Source organism: Entelurus aequoreus, linkage group LG28 (assembly GCF_033978785.1).
Source record: "Entelurus aequoreus isolate RoL-2023_Sb linkage group LG28, RoL_Eaeq_v1.1, whole genome shotgun sequence".
NCBI lineage: Eukaryota > Metazoa > Chordata > Actinopteri > Syngnathiformes > Syngnathidae > Entelurus > Entelurus aequoreus.
In genome coordinates this window covers 36,135,870-36,159,883 of record NC_084758.1, presented here as the reverse complement: position 1 = coordinate 36,159,883, position 24,014 = coordinate 36,135,870, and the positions used below count along the sequence as shown (strand labels likewise).

General features: G+C 39.4%; 3 protein-coding genes across 3 annotated transcripts in view; 2 read left to right on the top strand and 1 right to left on the bottom strand.

The window, feature by feature from the left end:
- The first annotated feature begins 1,921 nt into the window (after window positions 1-1,921).
- On the top strand, window positions 1,922-10,502 carry LOC133645073 (protein SPMIP2). The gene is made up of 4 exons (XM_062039858.1): window positions 1,922-1,976; window positions 5,026-5,246; window positions 9,844-9,902; window positions 10,388-10,502. The coding sequence occupies exons 1-4, from the start codon at window positions 1,922-1,924 to the stop codon at window positions 10,431-10,433; spliced, it is 381 nt and encodes a 126-aa protein (XP_061895842.1). The 3' UTR covers window positions 10,434-10,502.
- A 3,866-nt stretch (window positions 10,503-14,368) lies between these two features.
- On the top strand, window positions 14,369-21,961 carry ppid (peptidylprolyl isomerase D). Its single transcript, XM_062039968.1, has 10 exons — window positions 14,369-14,562; window positions 16,088-16,228; window positions 16,317-16,423; window positions 19,358-19,546; window positions 19,617-19,739; window positions 19,868-19,974; window positions 20,319-20,469; window positions 20,552-20,638; window positions 20,757-20,799; window positions 21,743-21,961. The coding sequence occupies exons 1-10, from the start codon at window positions 14,478-14,480 to the stop codon at window positions 21,829-21,831; spliced, it is 1,122 nt and encodes a 373-aa protein (XP_061895952.1). The 5' UTR covers window positions 14,369-14,477; the 3' UTR covers window positions 21,832-21,961.
- The window catches only part of etfdh (electron transfer flavoprotein dehydrogenase), a 38,780-nt gene continuing 36,717 nt past the window's right edge, over window positions 21,952-24,014 (bottom strand). The window contains exon 13 of the mRNA XM_062039966.1: window positions 21,952-22,315. Coding sequence (XP_061895950.1) covers window positions 22,152-22,315 — 164 coding nt within the window. The 3' untranslated portion in view covers window positions 21,952-22,151. The remainder of the gene's footprint in view (window positions 22,316-24,014) is intronic.

The window sequence follows — 24,014 nt, the reverse complement described above, 5'->3', positions numbered from 1 at the left end:
GGTGACATGAAGTTTTAATTATTTGATGTATTATGCCCTTTGTTGTCAAAGCCCTCCTTATTTGATGATTCATAGAAAAAAATAAAATAAAATAAAATAAATAATCCTTATTTAATAGGAAAAACACAAAATATGCAAACATTTCCCCCAAAAATGTTGAAAGTGGGATATATTGATGTGAAATAATTGGAGCCTTAAATAGAAAAAAAAATCCTTATATTACATTTGCTTGATTGTTTATTTTTCAGCAATGAACAAAGTATCCAATAGCCCTCCACTCACAAAAGTGTTAAACATAAGTCATGTATCAATACATTTGATATTTACTTTCAATTCCTGAACATCGATCTCAACTTCAGATCCATCCATTGATTGTACGTTTTTATCATTTTTTGAGCAATGACAGTTTTAAAGTACAAAACTCTGTGTTATTAATGTCAATATTGCAACATTTTCTCACTGCGTTACTCATTTTTGGTCTTTTAGTCAGCTTTTCTTTCTCTTTTTGTTTTACTATTTTCAATTCAATATTTTAGTATGTCGCAGGCATAATATTAATATTGTGGATTGTTTACATCCAAACTCATTTCAGGGTCACGTGCTCACCATAAGGCCACCGTGCGGCCCTTAGGGTTGTACAGTATACCGGTAATAGTACAGTATCGCGGTACTAATCAATCAAAAACGGTACTATACTCTGTTTGGAAAGTACCGCTTCACAATTTATTATTATTATTTATTTCAACAGGCATGACGGCGCGTCGTCACGTCATGACATTGCTGGTTTACGAGCAGAGGAGCATGTTGGGCAGTGCACACACACAGAGTACTTACAAGCAGACACAGTGTGTAGACAGAAAAGGGAGAATGGACGCATTTTGGTGTATAAAGTCAAGATAAAGGTGAAGTTATAACACTGAAACACCCTCAGGAAGAGATGCTTTAACACATGGCTAGCTAGCTAGCGGCTAACATCCATCCACAGTGTTTTAGCTACTTCTAAATCACTAATCCTCGCCTCCATGGCGACAAATAAAGTAAGTTTCTTACAAGTAGCATTATCACTGGAGGACGAGGAATAGCTAAACATGCTTCACTACACACCGTAGGAGGATACAATAGCTCACCACCGTCACAATGTAAACAAACACCTGACATCCACTGTAATGATACCAAGTACAATAGTGTATCTAGTCGATACTATGATTACATCGATATTTTTTATTGTCACAAAATGTTTTCCTTTTTTCAAATGTATATTATGTTTATAAAGTCAGTAAATATGTCCCTGGTCACATGAGGACTTTGAATATGACCAATGTATGATCCTGTAACTACTTGGTATCACATCCATACCTAAATGTCAAGTATCAAAGAAGAGAAGAATAAGTGATTATTACATTTGAACAGAAGTGTAGATAGAACATGTTAAAACAGAAAATAAGCAAATAAGAAGTGGATTAATAATTCATTTTTACAGTTTGTCCCTCATAATGTGTACACAATAACAGGTGTATAAATGACACAATATGTTACTGCATACGTCAGCAGACTAATTAGCAGTCTTTGTTTGCTTAAGGACAATATTGTTCCTCGATTGCAATAATAAACATATGTTTAGTGTACCGTATGTTTTTTGTTCAAATAAAGCCAATAATGTCATTTTTTGTGGTCCCCTTTATTTAGAAAAGTATCAAAAAGGTACCAAAATATTGGTATGGGGACAACCCTAACAGCCCTGTATCATAGTCATATTGTATTTTATTGTTTTGAGTTGGATGTACAGTCGTTTAAAAAAGTACGCCACCAGGCCTGGTTGCCATGACGATGGACCACGACCCTATGGACAGAGCAGTACACGTAATCTCCCAGCAGGCTGCATTATTTATGCCAACTTGGACCTGAAAGCAACAGAACAGAAATGCCCCACAAGAGTAAAGGAGCGACATCGACTGGACAAAGAATGATCTTTACAGGTAATACAGAGTGATCACATCAACTTACATGATTGTTGACCACATTCTCTTAAATGTTTACTCACAGTTAGAGAGCATGCCAGGTGTTTATTGGAGGTAAAGTGCTCATTTCAAGGAATAGCAACCCCCAATAAATAGATGACAAACTCTTCATAATAGTATATTTCTGGTTATTGTCTCGCTGAGCTGCAGCAATTGTTTATTTGAGGCAAGGTGCAAATTGGAATGGAGCATTTCGTAATGATCTCAAATAAACACACACTAAACACAAACAATATTTTGCAACATATGATGATAGCGTATGTTTTGTAGTTTTTTTAACAGTAAAAATCCTACTTTATATTGACTACACTGCAGCCAAGTGTTTATTCGAGGCAAGGTATTTACTGGATTGGAGTTTTTCATAATGATCACAAATAAACACATGATAAACAAATAATGATAGTATATTATTTTCGTTTTTCTTTGTTAAGTCACAAATAAAGAGTGATACTTCATATTTACTGAACTGCAGCAGGTACAAGGTGTTTATTTGAGGCAAGGTGCAAATTGGAATGGAGCATTTCATAAATATTTGAAATAAATTCCACAATAAACATACGTCTTCCGCAACACATAATACTTGTATATACCTTGTAATTTCTTAACAATAAAAAATATATGATATAAACACATAATGATAGTTTACTTTTTGTAGTTTTTGCCAAGAATAAAGAGTTATATTTAATATTTACTGAACTACTGCCAGGTGTTTATTAGAAGCCAGGTGTTCATCAGAATGGAGCCTTTTATAATGAGCTCAAATAAATACATGATAAACACATAATGATAGTATATATTTTTCTTTTTTTTTTTTTAGTCACAAATAAAGAATGATATTTCATATTTTCCAAACTGCAACAGGTACAAGGTGTTTATTAAAAGCCAGGTGTTCGTTGGAATGGAGCATTTCAGAATGCCAAATAAATACATGATAATATACAAACAAACCTGTATATATATATTTATATATATATATATACACTACCGTTCAAAAGTTTGGGGTCACCCAAACAATTTAGTGGAATAGCCTTCATTTCTAAGAAGAAGAATAGACTGTGGAGTTTCAGATGAAAGTTCTCTTTTTCTGGCCATTTTGAGCGTTTAATTGACCCCACAAGTGTGATGCTCCAGAAAGTCAATCTGCTCAAAGGAAGGTCAGTTTTGTAGCTTCTGTAACGAGCTAAAGTGTTTTCAGATGTGTGAACATGATTGCACAAGGGTTTTCTAATCATCAATTAGCCTTCTGAGCCAATGAGCAAACACATTGTACCATTAGAACACTGGAGTGATAGTTGCTGGAAATGGGCCTCTATACACCTATGTAGATATTGCACCAAAAAGCAGACATTTGCAGCTAGAATAGTCATTTAGCACATTAGCAATGTATAGAGTGTATTTCTGTAAAGTTAAGACTAGTTTAAAGTTATCTTCATTGAAAATAAGGACATTTCAATGTGACCCCAAACTTTTGAACGGTAGTGTATATATATAACTATATACTATATATAGTTATATAGTATATTTATTTAGAATGATACTTCATATTTACTTGACTGCAGTAAGTGCCTGGTGTTTACATGAGGTAAGGTGCTCATTAGAGAGGGAGACATAATGATGAATTACAAAAACATGACAAAAAAACACATATCAATATTTCATAAAGCCACATTTAAAAACAAATGGTCACAAATAGTTATACTTACTTGAAAAAGGTCTGAGTGATTAAACATAATATAATAATAAAAAAATAAAAATAATAATTAAATAAAATATATATATATATATATATATATATATATATATATATATATATATATATATATATATATATATATATATATATATATATATATATATATATATATATATATATATATATATTAATAAAAAAGTCGATCTTAATATATATATATATATAAAATATTAATAATATGATAATCAATCAATCAATCAATCAATGTTTATTTATATAGCCCTAAATCACAAGTGTCTCAAAGGGCTGTACAAGCCACAACGACATCCTCGGTGTCGAGTGGGTCTGACATAATATTGTGAAAGTCCAACACATCAGCGAAAGTCCAGTCCATGGTGGGGCCAGCGGGAACCATCCCGAGCGGAGACGGGTCAGCAGCGTAGAGATGTCCCCATCTGATGGACAGGCTAGCGGTCCACCCCGGAGCAGAGTAGAAAAGAAAAGAAAAGAAACGGCAGATCAACTGGTCTAAAAAGGGAGTCTATTTAAAGGCTAGAGTATACAAATGAGTTTTAAGATGAGACTTAAATGCTTCTACTGAGGTAGCATCTCTAACTTTTACCGGGAGGGCATTCCATAGTATTGGAGCCCGAATAGAAAACGCTCTATAGCCCGCAGACTTTTTTTGGGCTCTGGGAATCACTAATAAGCCGGAGTTCTTTGAACGCAGATTTCTTGCCGGGACATATGGTACAATACAATCGTCAAGATAGGCAGGAGCTTGACCGTGTAGTATTTTATACGTAAGTAATAATATTATGCTAATTACAGAATGCACATATTTAGTTTTTTAATAAATAAAAATGTTTTGCTACTTAAGAATAAATGAAACTTGATTTTAATAATGTTTCAGAGAGTACCAAAGGTAAGGTGTTCATTAGACAAAAGGCCTTCAAAGTAAATACAAAATGAATAATAACCACAAATAATTTTTGATGGTAAATGTATTTAATAATTTCTAAATAATTATAACAAATTAATAATTATGCCTAACCTCAAATGTATTTATTACAATATATGTTGTATTTTTCAATAAATGATATTCAATAATTGACATTATTGTACAGCATCATTAGTATTGCTAAATAGGTTGAAATGAAAAAACACATTGTATTATTTAGTAATGTGAGGTATGGCCTTTATTTGTTCAAGTGCATAATGTGCATGGCAATTAATTGAAGCCTGTCATCTATTAGAGTTGAGAAAATACTTCATCATTTCTTTCCCTTAATGCTCACATGTGACTCACACAAGGTCCGGATGGTGTCGGCAACTACAGGCCGAGGCTCCATCAGTACGTGGGTGTGGGCTCGCTGTCCCCCGAGGCTACGGGCGACCTCACCTACCTGACACGGGCCGCACCGCACGCCCCCCCACCTCTGCCCAAACATGCCTTGGTGGGCGAGGTGGGCTGGGGCTGGCAGTACAACCAGCTGGTGAACAGTGACACCTTACATAGCGGCATGCAGATTAAGGTACATTTGACACTAAGCCTTCTTTTAGGATGATTCAACCACTTTGTTATCGTATGTGTGAATGCTCCAAAGCATTCACACATTTGTTTCTTCTTCTTCTTCTACAGATTTTGGCGCGCTTTACCTTCCACATTTTTCACCCCATTCAAACAGTTCCAACTTCAAACTGTTCAGCCTATTCGGGAATCGCGGGCTTTCCCTTGACAAATTCCAAAAATTCCCACATTTCCCAGAATTATAGATTTTCCGGGACATTTTTCCCATTTAAGATGAATTGGCCATTTTTCTAACTTCCACCATTTCCACATTTCAAATCCTTCCACCGTCAACACATTCCACTCATCCTGCACATTCAAACTATTATTTTTCCAAGTTCCAAGGGTCCTTGCCACCTGGCGAGTAATTTCGAGCTGGATGGTGGAAGTAACACAAGCACTTTTTCTCCCGGTGAAAATGTTCTTAGCTGAGTCCCCCTGTTATACACGCGCTGCTGACGTTCCTGGGCTTGGAGCAAATTCTCGCGTAACAAGTTCCCCACCGTGTGGAGTTTTCTGCATGTCCATGACGTATTGAATTTCGTTTTTACTGGAGCTTGGACCCTCCTCCCAGCTTTCCTTAATTACATCCAAAACCCCGCGCGGCTTCCTGCCGTATAATAGCTCAAAGGGCGCAAAGCCTGTGGAGGCCTGAGGTACCTCCCGCATTGCAAACTGTAGGGGATCCAGCCATTTATCCCAATTTGGTTTGTCCTCGTGCGTAAACTTACGTATCATGATTTTCAGCGTCTTATTTAGCCGCTCCACCAGCCCGTCTGTTTGTGGGTGGTATACGCTGGTGCAGATCGCTTTAATTCCCAATAATCCGTACAGTTCCTTTATCGTGCGTGACATAAAGGACGTGCCCTGGTCAGTCAGAATCTCAAAAGAGATTCTGACTCGGGAGATAACCTGAAACAGGGCCTGCGAGACACTCTTTGCAGAGATGGAGCGCAGGGGCACTGCTTCGGGATAGCGTGTTGCGTAATCCACCAGGACTAACACAAAGCGATATCCCCGTGTGCTCGGGCGGAATGGTCCGATGAGGTCCATACCCATTCTTTCGAAGGGGACCTCCATGAGCGGCAATGGGCGCAAGGGCGCCTTGGGGGTGGCCGCCGGGTTCACCAGCTGGCAGTTAAATCAACATAAAAAACACAATATATACATTATATATCAATATAGATCAATACAGTCTGCAGGGATACAGTCCGTAAGCACACAAGATTGTATTTCTTTATTTAAAAAAACAAACAAACAAAATAAATATGGCCTGAAATAAATTGGCCCTTTGAAACATATTTTTGTCTTTGTGTGTTGAATGTAGAGCACATTGTTTGTGTGTTGTATGTAGACCACATTGTTTGTGTGTTGTATGTAGAGCACATTGTTTGTGTGTTGTTTGTAGAGCACATTGTTTGTGTGTTGTATGTAGAGCACATTGTTTGTGTGTTGTATGTAGAGCACATTGTTTGTGTGTTGAATGTAGAGCACATTGTTTGTGTGTTGTATGTAGAGCACGTTGTTTGTGTGTTGTATGTAGAGCACATTGTTTGTGTGTTGTATGTAGACCACATTGTTTGTGGGTTGTATGTAGAGCACATTGTTTGTGTGTTGTATGTAGAGCACATTGTTTGTGTGTTGTATGTAGAGCACATTGTTTGTGTGTTGTATGTAGAGCGCATTGTTTGTGTGTTGTATGTAGAGCACATTGTTTGTGTGTTGAATGTAGAGCACATTGTTTGTGTGTTGTATGTAGAGCACATTGTTTGTGTGTTGTATGTAGAGCACATTGTTTGTGTGTTGTATGTAGAGCACATTGTTTGTGTGTTGTATGTAGACCACATTGTTTGTGGGTTGTATGTAGAGCACATTGTTTGTGTGTTGTATGTAGAGCACATTGTTTGTGTGTTGTATGTAGACCACATTGTTTGTGTGTTGTATGTAGACCACATTGTTTGTGTGTTGTATGTAGAGCACAGTGTTTGTGGGTTGTATGTAGAGCACATTGTTTGTGTGTTGTATGTAGAGCACATTGTTTGTGTGTTGTATGTAGAGCACATTGTTTGTGTGTTGTATGTAGAGCACATTGTTTGTGTGTTGTATGTAGAGCACATTGTTTGTGTGTTGTATGTAGAGCACATTGCTTGTGTGTTGTATGTAGAGCACATTGTTTGTGTGTTGTATGTAGAGCACATTGTTTGTGTGTTGTATGTAGAGCACATTGTTTGTGTGTTGTATGTAGAGCACATTGTTTGTGTGTTGTATGTAGAGCACATTGTTTGTGTGTTGTATGTAGAGCACATTGTTTGTGTGTTGTATGTAGAGCACATTGTTTGTGTGTTGTATGTAGAGCACATTGCTTAGCAGAGTTGAGTGATGCAAATGCATGTCAAGTTGATCAACACATTGTATTATTCTCCAGTACAATAACAGTACTGAAATGAAGGCTAAAAGTACATTAATGGGAGCCTTAAAAATAGTTACTTTTCACAGTAACGCAATACTTTTTGGTGTAAGTAACTGAGTTAGTAACTGAGTTACTTTTGAAATAAAGTAACTAGTAACTGTAACTAGTTACTGGTTTTCAGTAACTAACCCAACACTGTTAATAAGTACTTAATAATGACTAGTTAAGAGCCAATATGTTACTAATTTGCATGTTAATAAGCAACTAATTAATGGTGAATATGTTCCCCATACTAAAGTGTTAACATGTTTTTTTACTGGTGCACAAAATGAAGCGTGCATGAACATCACCTTGTTCAAACAACAAAACCAACACAGTGCATAAACTCACAACAAATTACCTGCAAATTAGTCTGCTGTTGCCGTATCCGTAATACGCCGATAGGGAGAAGTTTGTATTTACACGATGAGTCGGGTGTGTCTTGACCTCCGCCGAACCCCTGAGGCCGACTCACCGAACCCCTAGTGTTCCATCCAACCAGGTTAAGAACCATTGATTTACACCAATAGTAAAAACCACCGTCAATTTTAAACTAAAATTCTGTTGACTGAGCAGCCAGTTTGTTTGTTTTTTTTTACTGTAAAATATATAGATTTGTTTTACAGGCTAACAAGTTGCCATCTACTGAACCTGAAGATCTATACCAGGGCTCTCCAAAATCCGGCCCGTGTAAAAAAAAAATAAAAAAATGTATTTGTCCTTTCTCACCCATCCGTCAATGCATGTTCTACCGCTTCTTACTAATCCTAGCCGCGAGGGCAAATCATATTGTCTAAAGATGCATTTTTCCATGGATAACGTGACGTCATCACACTCGTGTCGCAAAGTTGGGCGACAATTAGTGCACAAGGAAAAAAGTATGGCAAAATCATTGGGGAAACGTAAAATAGACTCCAAGTGTAGAGTTTTTATACATCAGTGAACATATGACTTTTTTTTTTGTTCAATGTAAGGAAAAGGCAGTTTGTCTAATCTGCAATGAGACAGATTTCAACCCAACGCGGTCAAAAACGTTGGGGACCGCTGATCTATACTATCATACTGTATGAGGCTGCATTCCTCACTTGTGGTGTTGTGTGGTAAATATTGTTGGGTTTGGTTCACCGACCTTTGGCACATATTCACTTTGGCCCTGTGGTACCCCTAATCATACTTGCCAACCTTGAGACCTCAGAATCCGGGAGACGGGGGCGTGGTTGCGGGGGCGGGGTTGAGGTGCAGGCAGCATACCCTTCGAGATGTCCTGGATGAAATACAATTATTTTTTTCCAATCATTTTGGAACTTGCAAGCGTATTTCTTCTTCTTACTCGTCGTCGCCATGTCTCTTCTTTCTTCTTCTGCTTCGTGTCCTTCTTGTTGTGTGTGCAGTTGTGCACTGAGCTCCAAAAGCCGTAGATGTTATTGTAGCGTCCCGGAAGAGTTAGTGCTGCAAGGGGTTCTGGGTATGTGTTCTGTTGTGTTTATGTTGTGTTACGGTGCGGATGTTCTCCCGAAATGTGTTTGTCATTCTTGTTTGGTGTGGGTTCACAGTGTGGCGCATATTTGTAACCGTGTTAAAGTTATTTATACGGCCACCCTCAGTGTCACCTGTATGGCTGTTGACCAAGTATGCCTTGCATTCACTTGTGTGTGTGTGTGTGTGTGTGCTTGAAATGAACGTTATCAGTAAACCAGTTAAAAGATCATACAAGGTGTCAGCATTTCTTGACATCTTCAAGTAAAGACCATTGTTAAACCCGTCCAACGCTACATTATTATGTGACTGGGCCGGCACGCTGTTTATATGGAGGAAAAGTGGACAGCATGCGGCTGTTAAGGGGTGAAGGTTTCAGGTGAGAGAGGACGCTAAAGGCAGTGCCTTCAAGGCACGCCCCCAATATTGTTGTCCAAGTGGAAATCGGGAGAAATTCCTGAGAATGGTTGCCCCGGGAGATTATCGGGAGGGGCACTGAAATTTGGGAGTCTCCTGGGAAAATCGGGAGGGTTGGCAAGTATGCCTCTAATGTAGAGTTTTAAATGTGAACACTTTTCAGTGCATTTTACTGTGAAATGATGAGATGAAACTGATCGTGGTGCTCTTTTTGGTGCAGAAAACAGACGTTCGAATTGCGCTGGAAGACCAAGCGAGCCACATGTTCCAGCCCCAGCAGTAAGACTAATAACATTTCAGCATGTTGCACTCAGAATCCTGTTACACGTCCGAGTCTCGCAACATCTCAGGTTTGCAGTGTTGGTTGTCTGCATTGTAGTCTTATCTGCACCACCACCCCCTCATCCATAATGCAACACGTTCACTTTTGCAGCCTGCACACATAAGAAGAGATAGCCTCCCTGCAAATATACAGTACATGCAGCAGTTAGAGGAGCTCATTGCCTCCCTGCAAACATACAGGACATGTAGCAGTTAGAGGAGCTCATTGTCTCCCTGCAAATATACAGGACATGCAGCTCATTGTCTCCCTGCAAATATACAGGACATGCAGCAGTTAGAGGAGCTCATTCCCTCCCTGCAAATATACAGGACATGCAGCAGTTAGAGGAGCTTTGAGGCAACAGAAAGATCAATCAAGAAAGAAAACTTCACAGTTCTGATTTACTGCCTCTGATGACTTTTCATTGATTCCCCATTGGCAGAGAGAAGAGAAAGGCTGGGACACAAAAATCCAAAAACCAAGTCTGACAGGCGATCGGGGATGTGTCCAGTTTTATCAAGTCACCATAACATTATGCAAACATGTTTTGAGGCGTATGCATGATTGTTACGATAAATGCACTGATAAAATGTACATATTTTCCGATATTTGATTTTGAGTTTATTTGGAACATGCAAGCATACAACATGATACATCACAATTACCAGTTTCTCTATTCAACATGTTTGAAAAGGAGTAGGAAGAAGCAGAGCTTATTTAATGCTACCCCTTTTCCTTTACATAGCAGTTGCTAAAACTTTTGTTCACTTCCTGTTCTCAATTTATTCACAATATACTCTAATAGTAATAACAATAAAAATAAACAAATAATAATTGGTGAAGTAAATTATATTTCATATGGTGACATAAATAAGATTATATAGAAAATGAATGGATGGATGAAATAAATTCAGAATGATCATCATGGTTTTTCTTCTTTGTACTTTGTAAACACTTTAAGTGTGAAGAGTTACTTGAAGTGGATCATATTAGTACATTGTTTGATTGCTTTGCTTCATCCATTCCATCATTTGATTCCACATACTGATATACCGAAGGTCTTGAATTTAAATTACATTTTTCTCTAAGATTATATTTCTCCTTTTTTGCTGAAAAGAATTGTTGTATATTCTTGGCTAGCAGGTTATAGTTTGCTTTCTGTATAATTTTAGCTGTTTACAAATTCACTATGTGGTGGAATTTCAGTATTATTGATTCAATAAATAAAGTGTTTGTATGTTCTCTATATCCAACATGATGTATTATTATAACTGATCTTGTTTGTAACACCGTTAATGAATGAAGTGTACTTTTGTACTTATTTCCCATATTTCTACACAATAACTCAGATATGTAACACTAGTGAGCAGTTTTTGGTCTAGATAGATGTAATAAATTAAGAAATAAGGCAAACAACCTGACTAAATCCTTAAAAAAAAATTACATTAACGACAAATTAGAGGAAAACACAAATAAGCCACGTGAGCTCTGGAAAATTCTCAACAACCAGCTTCCTGGTTGCAGCCAGAAACTTAAAACCAGACTCACCAACATCAGCATCAAGGAGGGTGACTCCCTCAATACAGACAAAATGGAGGTAGCAAGCAGACTTAACACCTTTTTCACCAGCATAGCCGCAACTCTTGTCAACAAGCTGTCCCACCACTCTGGTCGCTTTGGTGTAGAACACATTAAAGCCTTCTACAGAAAGCTAGGAGTATCCAACGATGATTTCAAATGAGAAATGGTCACAGCTGACGAGGTGCTTAAAAAAATTGAGCGCGCTCCACCCAAACAAGGCCACCGGCCTTGACAATATTCCCTCCAGATTCCTCAGGGACTCTGCCTCCATCATTGCCCCGATCATCACGCACATAAAAAACCTATCAATTACACAAGGCCAAGTACCAAAAGATTTTAAGATAGCAAGAGTAACTCCCCTCTTTAAAAAAGGAAGCAAATTGGAACGTGGCAACTACCGACCTGTTTCTATTCTCAGGTCCATTTCAAAAGTAATGGAAACAATAGCTTATGAACAGGTCGATAGTTACCTTGCCACTAATAAACTCATGTACAAATTCCAATCCGGCTTCAGAACTAACCACTCCACTGACACATGCCTTCTCTATCTGACTTCAGAACTAACCACTCCACTGACACATGCCTTCTCTATCTGACTTCAGAACTAACCACTCCACTGACACATGCCTTCTCTATTTGAGCGACCACATCAAACATGAGGTGGACGCGGGCAAATACTGCGGCATGGTCATGCTGGACCTTCAGAAGGCCTTTGACACCGTTAACCACGCTATACTGTTGGATAAGCTCAGAGCAATCGGATTTAACAAAACCTCATGGAGCTGGATGCAGTCTTACTTGGAGGGGAGGGAGCAGGTGGTAGAGGTGAACGGCACCGTGTCCCCCCCCCCCTCTCAGTGAGCTGTGGAGTCCCCCAAGGCAGTATATTAGGGCCTTTACTGTTCCTAATATACATAAACGACATGTCATCAGCATGCGACTGTGAATTGTTTTTGTTTGCGGATGACTCTGCCCTGCTGGTATCCGGCAAGGACAAGTCACAGGTGGAGAAAATCCTCAGTGCTGAACTCTGTAGAACTTGCACCTGACTCGCTGACAACAAGCTATCCATACACTTGGGTAAAACAGAATCCATCCTGTTTGGGTCCCACATCAATCTCAAGAAAGTCAATGACTTCACTATAAAAGTGGGTGACATTACCAGGAAAGATGAGGTCACCTACCTAGGTTCCATTCTAGAGGCTAATCTTTCCTGTGATAAAATGGCCACCAAGGTAATCAGAAAGGTCAACCAACGAGCGAGATTTCTCTACAGAATCTCCTCTCTGGTCAACAAAAGCACCTTGAGGATTCTGGCGGGAACTCTCGTTCAACCCTTTTTCCATTACGCATGCACCTCCTGGTACCCTAGCACCTCCAAAACCCTCAAATCTAAACTCCAAACATCCCAGAACAAGCTAGTCAGATTACTTCTAGACCTCCACCCCAGATCCCACCTCACTCCTACCCACTTCTCCAAAGTGGGCTGGCTCAAGGTGGAGGACAGAGTTAAACAACTTGCACTGAGCCTAGTCTATAAAATCCGCTACACCTCCCTGATACCGAAGTACATGTCAAACTACTTCCTTAACGTAAATGACCGCCATAACCACAACACCAGGGGGAGCTCCACTAACCACGTTAAACCCAGATTCCGAACTAACAAAGGTCTTAACTCATTCTCTTTCTATGCCACATCAATGTGGAATGCACTCCCAACAGGTATAAAAGAAAGGGCATCTCTATCCTCCTTCAAAAGCGCAATAAAACAACACCTCCAGGCAACTTCAACCCCTGACTAACACCCTCCCCCTTCCACATCCCACCTCCCCGGATTGTAAATAACCAAATGTATTTCTAATGTATATATTTGTTCTTATGCTATCTGAACTCACTATGTTCTCTGCTGGCTGTACATATCCTACCAAGTCACACCTACACTCTTTCTATGTCCATTTCTCTGATGATGCAATTGTTGATGACTGAAGTGCTGATATCAACCAAACCCTCCTCATCCCACCCACCTGATTGTAAATAATGTAAATAATTCAATGTATATACTCTTGTTGTGGAATTTCTGACCTTTTGAACTATATTTCGTGTCTATTAAGAATGTCTGCTCATTTCATTTCTCTTCTATTCTGTGCCATTGAATGTACCGGTTCTGGGACAAAGTTGAATATGGAGTTGCGCCAACCTGTCTACAGAATGTTTTGATTGTCTAAGTATGACTAAGGGATTCAAGTTTGTTATGGAACAGACAGGTCAAAACAAAAAGACATGGACGCACGAACCAACAGATAAAAATGGCAGGAGACCGGGACTCGAGAGAGATTGCTTTTGTGTGTCCTCCGGAGGACGTTGTGTGTCTGCATGGACAGCTCAATCTGACTTGATAATGGCTAAATAAACTTTTTGTACTAAATTCACTTTTGTTGCTGTTTAAGCTCTGGACAATCCACCACACTCTGATGATGAACTTGTGTGATGACTGTATTATGATGATAGTATATATTTGTACCATGAATTGATTAACGTGGACCCCGACTTAAACAAGTGGAAAAACTTATTGGGGTGTTACCATTTAGTGGTCAATTGTACGGAATATGTACTTCACTGTGCAATCTACTAATAAAAGTGTCAATCAATCAATCCATGCTTTATTCATTATTGACGTGTTTCTTTTTTACTTTCTGTTGTATATTGTATGTTTTATGTTTTTAGGGAAAATAAAACACAAACGATCAAATATTACTTTTCATGTGTTTTTTTTCTTCTGTTTTATCATCGTATTTTTTTCTGCATTTTATTTTGGACGAACGGAACCGGAAACTGCGTCACCTTCGCGCTCCTTCCAGATCATTCCGCCGGCACACCGGCAGCCGTTTTATTGTGTTGCTAACCCAGCGAAGCCTGCCTGTCAAAGTGTCTCAATTCGCCAAGCTGTCACCATGTCTCACCCAATACCCAACAACAAGCCGTCCAATTCTGAAAACCCTCGCGTTTTCTTCGACGTCGACATTGACGGAGCCAGAGGTAAGAGGATATATATTTATATTTGTCCCCATCTAAAAAGCGTTAGCATTAGCCGCTAACATGTTAGCTAGCATGCTGGCGGCATTGGGGAGATCTAAATGAACAAAGAGTAGTATCAAATATAGTTATAGGAAAATATGACTAATAAGTGCAAGCCATGTGCGAATTTCAATGCACATGTGCTAGTTATGACTAATATACACGCCGGGCCGGCCACTATAATAGGTACACTTGCACAATCGAATGACATCGAGTAAAGCTCAAACACTACGTTATAACTAATAATATCAACATGCTTTCTTTTGATTGCCGCTATATGAATGTCAGGACAGTTACCAACATAATTAATATAGGGCTGCAACAACTAATCCATTAAAATCGGTTATATAAATAGTTGGCGATTAATTTCGTCATGATTGGTTGGATCTATGCCAGGGGTGTCCAAACTTTTCCCACTGAGGGCCGCACACTGAAAAATCAAAGCAAGCGGGGGCTATTTTGATATTTTTTTATTTTAAAAACCAATACAATATATGTATAAAAAATATACATTTAGGCCTCCACTCAGGCTTGATCTCGGGGACCCCAAAGGGTTTTGTTAAAAAAAATATAAAAAATGTGTCATTATTATTCAGTATTATTATTTTTATTATTATTCAAGTTTTAAATCCATAGATCAACATTAGGTCCGTCTGTCAATATAACGTTTTTAAAGACTTAAGTCGTATGCTCTTTTTGTCAAAGAAAACCCTGTTCTTTTATGGAAAGAACACAAAATATGCAATATTTTCACCCAATAACATTTTTAAGTGGAATATTTGAGATTATATAATAATTGTAGCCTTAAAAAGGTCAATAACTCATAACACCATTGATTTTAATTCATTATTATTTTTTGAGCGATGACACTTAAAAACAATTTGGGGGAAGCCCTGACATTAGCAAAATAAAAATGTCTTACATTACAATCATGCTTTGTCAGAGATGTTGTTTAGGAATATGAGGGCGGGGTTCTGGCTGGCGGACATATTGTGTACATTATTTTACAACATGTTATGGTCTACAGAATAACTAGCAGGCTCAATATTACATTTCATGAATAGAGAATGTTAAAACATTGTTATGCAGCAATTTGAAGACCATTAACATGTACAGAATATCAGAAGCATTTATTCAGGTAGAAATGTCACAGATTACAGCTGAGATACCCTCCTTCAAAGTGATCTGTTTAGGGTACATTTATTAATGATAAAAAATTATACCTATCTGTGATTAATTTTGAGTTAACTATGAACAAAATGCGATTATTCGCGATTAAATATTTTAATGGTGTGACAGCCCTAGAAATAATCTTGATACCTTTACAATGAAGTACAGACGTAGAAACAAATGAAAACACACATAAAAAACATACATGGTTAGGTTTGTCATATCCTAAAAGATTTTGTAAGAAGTGAAATTGATTTACTTCTTTAAATTAGACCTCAGTACCTTCACAAATTAGACTTGACAATTTGTTTTTCAGCCGGCCGAATTATCATGGAGCTGTTTGCCGACGTCACTCCCAAAACCGCCGAAAACTTCCGTGCCCTCTGCACCGGAGAAAAAGGCTTGGGCAAATCCACGGGGAAGCCTCTGCACTTCAAGGGATGTCCCTTCCACAGAAGTATGTTACCAAGGACCCTTTGAAGGGCTACTACGCTTGAGTTTTCTCTCATTTGAGTGGTTTTAATGGTTCATCTTGTATGTGACAGTTATCAAGAAGTTCATGATCCAAGGAGGCGACTTCTCCAACCAGAATGGCACCGGTGGTGAGAGCATCTACGGCGAGAAGTTTGAGGATGAAAACTTCCATTACAAGGTACAACACAAGGTCCTGGTCCTGGTGCTGGTCTGCCATTAGACCGGGGGCGTCAAACTCATTTTAGGAAAATCTGTGCACACGACTATTAAAATCATGGCATTAAAACTAAAAAATAAACACAACTTCCGATTGTTTTCTTTGTCTTACTTTGGCCAAAAATAGAACACATTCTGAAAATATTACAATAAAAATATTGAAAAAAATACCGGCAGCGGTAAAGTTTAGATCAGGAGTCCCCAAACTACGGCCCGCCAGCGTCCAAAATGCGTGGCAAGTTTATTCAGTTATAAACATTAATTCACTTTCTTCTTTCCTTCAAGGATCTAAACCAGGGGTCCCCAAACTTTTTGACTCGGGGGCCGCATTGGGTTAAAACAATTTGGCTGGGGGCTGGGCTGTGTGTGTGTATGTGTATATGTATATACAGTATATTAGGGCTGGGCGATATGGCTTTTTATTAATATCTCAACATTTTTAGGCCATGTCACGATACACCATATATATGTGGATATGTTTAGTCCATGTCACGATACACCATATATATGTGGATATGTTTAGTCCATGTCACGATACACCATATATATATGTGGATATGTTTAGTCCATGTCACCATACACCATATATATGTGGATATGTTTAGTCCATGTCACCATACACCATATATATGTGGATATGTTTAGTCCATGTCACGATACACCATATATGTGTGGATATGTTTAGTCCATGTCATGATACACCATATATATGTGGATATGTTTAGTCCATGTCATGATACACCATATATATGTGGATATGTTTAGTCCATGTCACGATACACCATATATGTGTGGATATGTTTAGTCCATGTCATGATACACCATATATATGTGGATATGTTTAGTCCATGTCATGATACACCATATATATGTGGATATGTTTAGTCCATGTCACCATACACCATATATATGTGGATATGTTTAGTCCATGTCACGATACACCATATATATGTGGATATGTTTAGTCCATGTCACGATACACCATATATATGTGGATATGTTTAGTCCATGTCACCATACACCATATACATGTGGATGTTTCCATATATATGTGGATATGTTTAGTCCATGTCATGATACACCATATATATGTGGATATGTTTAGTCCATGTCACGATACACCATATATGTGTGGATATGTTTAGTCCATGTCACCATACACCATATATATGTGGATATGTTTAGTCCATGTCATGATACACCATATATATGTGGATATGTTTAGTCCATGTCACCATACACCATATATATGTGGATATGTTTAGTCCATGTCACGATACACCATATATATGTGGATATGTTTAGTCCATGTCACCATACACCATATATATGTGGATATGTTTAGTCCATGTCACCATACACCATATACATGTGGATGTTTCCATATATATGTGGATATGTTTAGTCCGTGTCACCATACACCATATATATGTGGATATGTTTAGTCCGTGTCACGATACACCATATATATGTGGATATGTTTAGTCCATGTCACGATACACCATATATATGTGGATATGTTTAGTCCATGTCACGATACACCATATATATGTGGATATGTTTAGTCCATGTCACGATACACCATATATATGTGGATATGTTTAGTCCATGTCACCATACACCATATATATGTGGATATGTTTAGTCCGTGTCACGATACACCATATATATGTGGATATGTTTAGTCCATGTCACGATACACCATATATATGTGGATATGTTTAGTCCATGTCACGATACACCATATATATGTGGATATGTTTAGTCCATGTCACGATACACCATATATATGTGGATATGTTTAGTCCATGTCACCATACACCATATATATGTGGATATGTTTAGTCCATGTCACGATACACCATATATATGTGGATATGTTTAGTCCATGTCACCATACACCATATATATGTGGATATGTTTAGTCCATGTCACCATACACCATATATATGTGGATATGTTTAGTCCATGTCACCATACACCATATATATGTGGATATGTTTAGTCCATGTCACGATACACCATATATATTTGGATATGTTTAGTCCATGTCACGATACACCATATATATGTGGATATGTTTAGTCCATGTCACGATACACCATATACATGTGGATATTTTTAGTCCATGTCACGATACACCATATATATGTGGATATGTTTAGTCCATGTCACGATACACCATATATATGTGGATATGTTTAGTCCATGTCACGATACACCATATACATGTGGATATTTTTAGTCCATGTCACGATACACCATATATATGTGGATATGTTTAGTCCATGTCACGATACACCATATATATGAATGGATGTTTTGAATAATACAATAAATGCAGTGGACGCATAGTAAGTGGAGTCATTGAGTTATGATTGGTAGAAGGATATGTAAACATGTTTTGTGTTGCTTCTCTTAGGAAGACTTAAGCTGTCTCTAAGAGAATGCATGGCTTAAGCACCTCAGGTGGGAACCAAGTTTCATGCGTTCATGTTTCACGTCATTAAGAACGAGTTGCCACGACACGGCGGGCTACATTGGAAAGATGGCGCCCCTTTAAACTACAGTACAACATGTGCTTTCTTTGGGACCAAAACAACACACTGCCGCCATCCACAGGGCTGGAGTGCAACTGCATCGCAAAAACCTGTTTTTAGGTGGTTTAGCCCGTGACTCCAGCTTCCTCCCACCTGTAAGACATGCTCCTGGGGATAGATAGGTTGATTGGCCCTAGAGTGTGAATGTTGATCTGTGTTGGCCACTTGTTGCTGGGATAGGCTCCAACACCCCCACGACCCCGAAGGGACAAGCGGTAGAAAACGGACGGAGGGATGGATAGCCTTGGTGGAGGTCTGACCTGCTCTAAATGACATTTGAATCTTTGTTTTTGCAGCACGACCAAGTGGGCCTGCTGAGCATGGCCAATGCAGGGCCCAACACCAATGGCTCACAGTTCTTCATCACCACCGTGCCCACGCCGCACTTGGATGGCAAACACGTGGTCTTTGGACAAGTGCTGAAGGGGGTGGGAATGGTTAAAATGCTGGAGTCCATGGACACAAAGGACGACACTCCTGTCAAGGTAAACAACACAAAACCCTGTGATTCAGGACAAAGAAATGACAAAAAAGTGTTGTGCCGTCTTGTTGCAGCCGTGCCTCATTGCAGACTGTGGCGAGCATAAGGACGGAGACAGCTGGGGTGTGGCACCAATTGACGGGACCGGGGACACCCACCCTGACTTCCCAGAGGACTCAGATGTCGACTTTAAAGACGTAAGTTTTCTTCCTCTTCAAGGTCAGTCGCCCAATAAACAAAAAGATCAACATCCATCTTGTTGAGTGTGAGGAGGGGCCGACAAACACAACCAGGCACCATTGACACTTTTGTGTTTGTTGTCTAGGTGGACAAAGTTCTGTCTGCAGCTGAGGACGTGAAGAACATCGGCAACAACCTTTTCAAGAGTCAAGACTGGAAAGCTGCAGTCATCAAATACAGCAAAGCTCTCAGGTGACACTTGAACTGCAGCTTTTTAACTTCAAAGAAATAATGTCAATGAGTTATGTGTTCCAGCCTGGACAAAAGTCCATATTTTAGTGACACTTGAACACTGTATAGTAAACACAACTGTGCTGTATGCGCTGCTCGAGCAAGTCCCTATGGTGCCCTCACAAACCAAAGTGGTACGGAACTGTGGGGGGCCTGAAAAACCTGGTACATGGTCTTAAATGCTTTAAGAACTGACATCAATGTACAGTGCAATTGGGGAAAGCACAAAACAAGCACACCGTACTGTACTTTTTGGCATCATTGAATTGATGATTGGTGACACATGCTAACCGCTGCCTCTGCAGGTATCTGGAGGTGTGCAGCGAGGAGCTGGAGGACGAGGAGGAGGTGGTGCAGAAGAAGCTTGGACCCACGGTCCTCAGCTGCTACCTCAACATGGCGGCATGCAAACTGAAGATGCAGCTGTGGCAAGAAGCTCTGGACAACTGCAACGAGGTCTGCATGCGGTTGCCAATCTTGCACTTGGCCACCCTAACCACTAGATAGCGCCACCTCACTGTTAATCACTTTGTTTCAGGCTCTGGAGCTGGACCAGGCCAATACCAAGGCTCTTTTCCGCAGGGCTCAGGCCTGGCAGGGCTTGAAAGAACTGAGCCAAGCCATGGTAACCACAGCTCATACCTTCATTTCTCCTAATATGTTTGCAGAAGAAAGCATTTGTAAAGCTAAAGACTTTTTTTCTGCAAAAACTGGCAGTGATCTCTACTTGTTTTTCTTTTCAGACTGATCTGAAGGCAGCTCAGGGTATAACTCCAGAGGATAAAGGTGAGAGCTTTTTGAACTGTGACTGTTGAACAACTTAAGCTGTACATCAAGCAAGAATGGGAAAGAATTCCACTTCAAAAATGTGTCTCCTCACTTCCCAAACCTTTACTGAGTGTCGTTAAAAGGAAAGGCCATGTAACACAGTGGTGAACATGCCCTTTCCCAACTACTTTGGCACGTGTTGCAGCCATGAAATTCTAAGTTAATTATTATTTGCAAAAAAAAATAAAGTTTATGAGTTTGAACATGAAATATGTTGTCTTTGTAGCATATTCAACTGAATATGGCTTGAAAAGGATTTGCAAATCATTGTATTCCGTTTATATTTACATCTAACACCATTTCCCAACTCATATGGAAACGGGGTTTGTATTTGCATTATGTCCTTCAGCAAAAAATATATACCATAGCCACACCGTTTTATGAGGTGCAGAGTGCAAAGCGTAGGATAAATGTAGTGGCTTATAGTCCGGAATTGACAGTATTTGTGGCACTAATGCTGGCTGCACAAAGTAGTTCATGTCAAGACCACATCAAGTTGACCTTGTTAGTGAGGGTTAGTACACAAATGTGTTCTATTTTCCTGCTGTCATGTCTGTTAGCACGTTAGTCAAGTATTCCCTAACAGCCCATTTGGTCATTTTAGACCGGTGCTGTCAAACTAACTGCAGGCCGTGACTTTGACAGCCTACTTTGTAAGGAGAGGGCCTCCATCAGTACAAGAGACGTGTGCAGCAGTTGGGGTTTTGGAACAGCTGCTGCATCTGGAAAATGTTTGTAGTTTGAGTCATTTTTTTTGTACCACGGTTTACCTTTAAACCTGGTCATTGACCTATGCCTAGTAAGGACACGGTTTACCTTTAAACCTGGTCATTGACCCATGCCTAGTAAGGAGAATGAATACTGTCAGTAAGTTAACATGCATGTTTTCCCATCTTGGCAGCCATCATGAACGAGATGAAGCGAGTGCAGATCAAAGTGCAGGAGGAGAAGGAGAAAGAGAAGAAAATCTATGCCAAAATGTTTGCCTGAAGGCGTCTCAGGTGAGCAGCAGGTGAAGAGTCATACCACACTGTAGCCACTCAGCCCTCAACACTGGCGTTGTGATTGTTATGTACAGCAGATCATGTACCTGAATAAATAAATGGTAACTTATGACAGACTTCTTCGTGTCTTTATTGCAGTGTTGATAAAAAGGCCACTTGATGCTAATTACAAGTTCAATGCCAGCTTTCTTGGTTTGGCAGCACAAAGTTGTCATTTCCATCACATGATTACAGTAAGAAATACTCTTTAACACAAATGATGACATCACTCCAGCATCTTTCAAGTGAGGAGGAAGAGATAAATATTTACATTCCATTGTAAGCTGGTCCGCCTCCACCTTCCGGCACCACCCAGTTGATGTTCTGGCTGGGGTCTTTGATGTCGCACGTCTTACAGTGCACACAGTTCTGAGCGTTGATCTGCAGGCGCATGCCCTCGCCCGTTTCCACGGGAACGTACTCGTAAACACCTGAGGAAGACGGAAGTTGGGGTTAACTTTGCTGCCTTTTGGCCAGCACTCCCTTGAAAAGGTGCTTTTTCATCTCAGTGGGATGTTCCTGGTTAAATAAAAAGATCAAATAATTTGTGGCAACTGCAGCATTCCTGTTATTCTATTTTATATTGTTTTACATTTGAGGAAATATGATTGTTGTGTAGACAGCACAAACATTTGAACAATATGGCAACTCTTGCTCAAATGATACAATTAGGGATGATGTTCGAAACCGGTTCTCCCGGTTGTTCGATAAGAAAAGAACCGATTCCATGGACTCGAATCCCGTTATCGAGGCCACTATAGTTAAGAAAAAGAGTTGGTTCTTTATTCGAATCCCTGGGAACGAATCCCGTCTCACAGGAAATGACGTAGCTCAGACTGAGCTAAAAAGCAGACATGCTAATTTTTTGGAAGAAGAATTGTTGATGACTGTGGTGTTCTTAGTGTCATAGTGTGTGTAGTTAGGATGTTCCAATAGCAGCAGAAGTGCACTTTTTGGAGAGCTGTATTTTCAGTTTTGTGCCCATGGGACTTATTTTATTTAACACTATATTATTATTTATACACCTATAGTGATCACAGAGACAAGTTGTTTTTGTGTTATTGTATATATTTGTTTTTCTGAAAAATTCCTCTTAATATACTTTGGGTAACAACAGTCAATTATTATTATTATTTTTTTAGGGGGGTAACAGTCAATATTTAGTTATTTTTCTTATACAATAAAAGTGAGCTTTTGTTAAACCAAATATTGTGTTTTTTTCCATGTACAACAACCTATCTGGATTCGATAAGAGAATCGATAAGGAATCGGTTCAATAAGAGGATTCGATAATAGGCTCGAACTCGATAATTTCTTGTCAAACATCATCCCTAGATACAATTACTGTCTGGCACGTATCTTAGTACTTACCTCTGTTTTACATTTAGTAGTTCACATTCTACAGGGTAAGACAATTGAAAAGTAGGGATGTCCGATAATGGCTTTTTGCCGATATCCGATATTCCAATATTGTCCAACTCTTAATTACCGATATCAACCGATACCGATATATACAGTTGTAGAATTAACACATTATTATGCCTAATTTGGACAACCAGGTATGGTGAAGATAAGGTCCTTTTTAAAAAAATGGGTTAGGGTTACATACAAAGCCAAGGGCTAAGGGGGAGAATTGGGACACCGCTTGGTTGACATGAACATACAAAGCCAAGGGCTAAGGGGGAGAATTGGGACACCGCTTGGTTGACATGAACATACAAAGCCAAGGGCGAAGGGGGAGAATTGGGACACCACTTGGTTGACATGAACATACAAAGCCAAGGGCTAAGGGGGAGAATTGGGACACCGCTTGGTTGACATGAACATACAAAGCCAAGGGCGAAGGGGGAGAATTGGGACACCACTTGGTTGACATGAACATACAAAGCCAAGGGCTAAGGGGGAGAATTGGGACACCACTTGGTTGACATGAACATACAAAGCCAAGGGCTAAGGGGGAGAATTGGGACACCACTTGGTTGACATGAACATACAAAGCCAAGGGCTAAGGGGGAGAATTGGGACACCACTTGGTTGACATGAACATACAAAGCCAAGGGCTAAGGGGGAGAATTGGGACACCACTTGGTTGACATGAACATACAAAGCCAAGGGCTAAGGGGGAGAATT

Coding starts and splice junctions, on each gene's coding strand:
- ppid (XM_062039968.1), top strand. CDS start 14,478: ATGTCTCACCCAATACCCAACAACAAGCCGTCCAATTCTGAAAACCCT. Junction 14,563..16,087: donor CGACATTGACGGAGCCAGAG/GTAAGAGGATAT, acceptor TTTGTTTTTCAG/CCGGCCGAATTATCATGGAG. Junction 20,800..21,742: donor TATAACTCCAGAGGATAAAG/GTGAGAGCTTTT, acceptor CCATCTTGGCAG/CCATCATGAACGAGATGAAG.
- LOC133645073 (XM_062039858.1), top strand. CDS start 1,922: ATGCCCCACAAGAGTAAAGGAGCGACATCGACTGGACAAAGAATGATC. Junction 5,247..9,843: donor ATAGCGGCATGCAGATTAAG/GTACATTTGACA, acceptor TTTTTGGTGCAG/AAAACAGACGTTCGAATTGC. Junction 9,903..10,387: donor CACATGTTCCAGCCCCAGCA/GTAAGACTAATA, acceptor CCCCATTGGCAG/AGAGAAGAGAAAGGCTGGGA.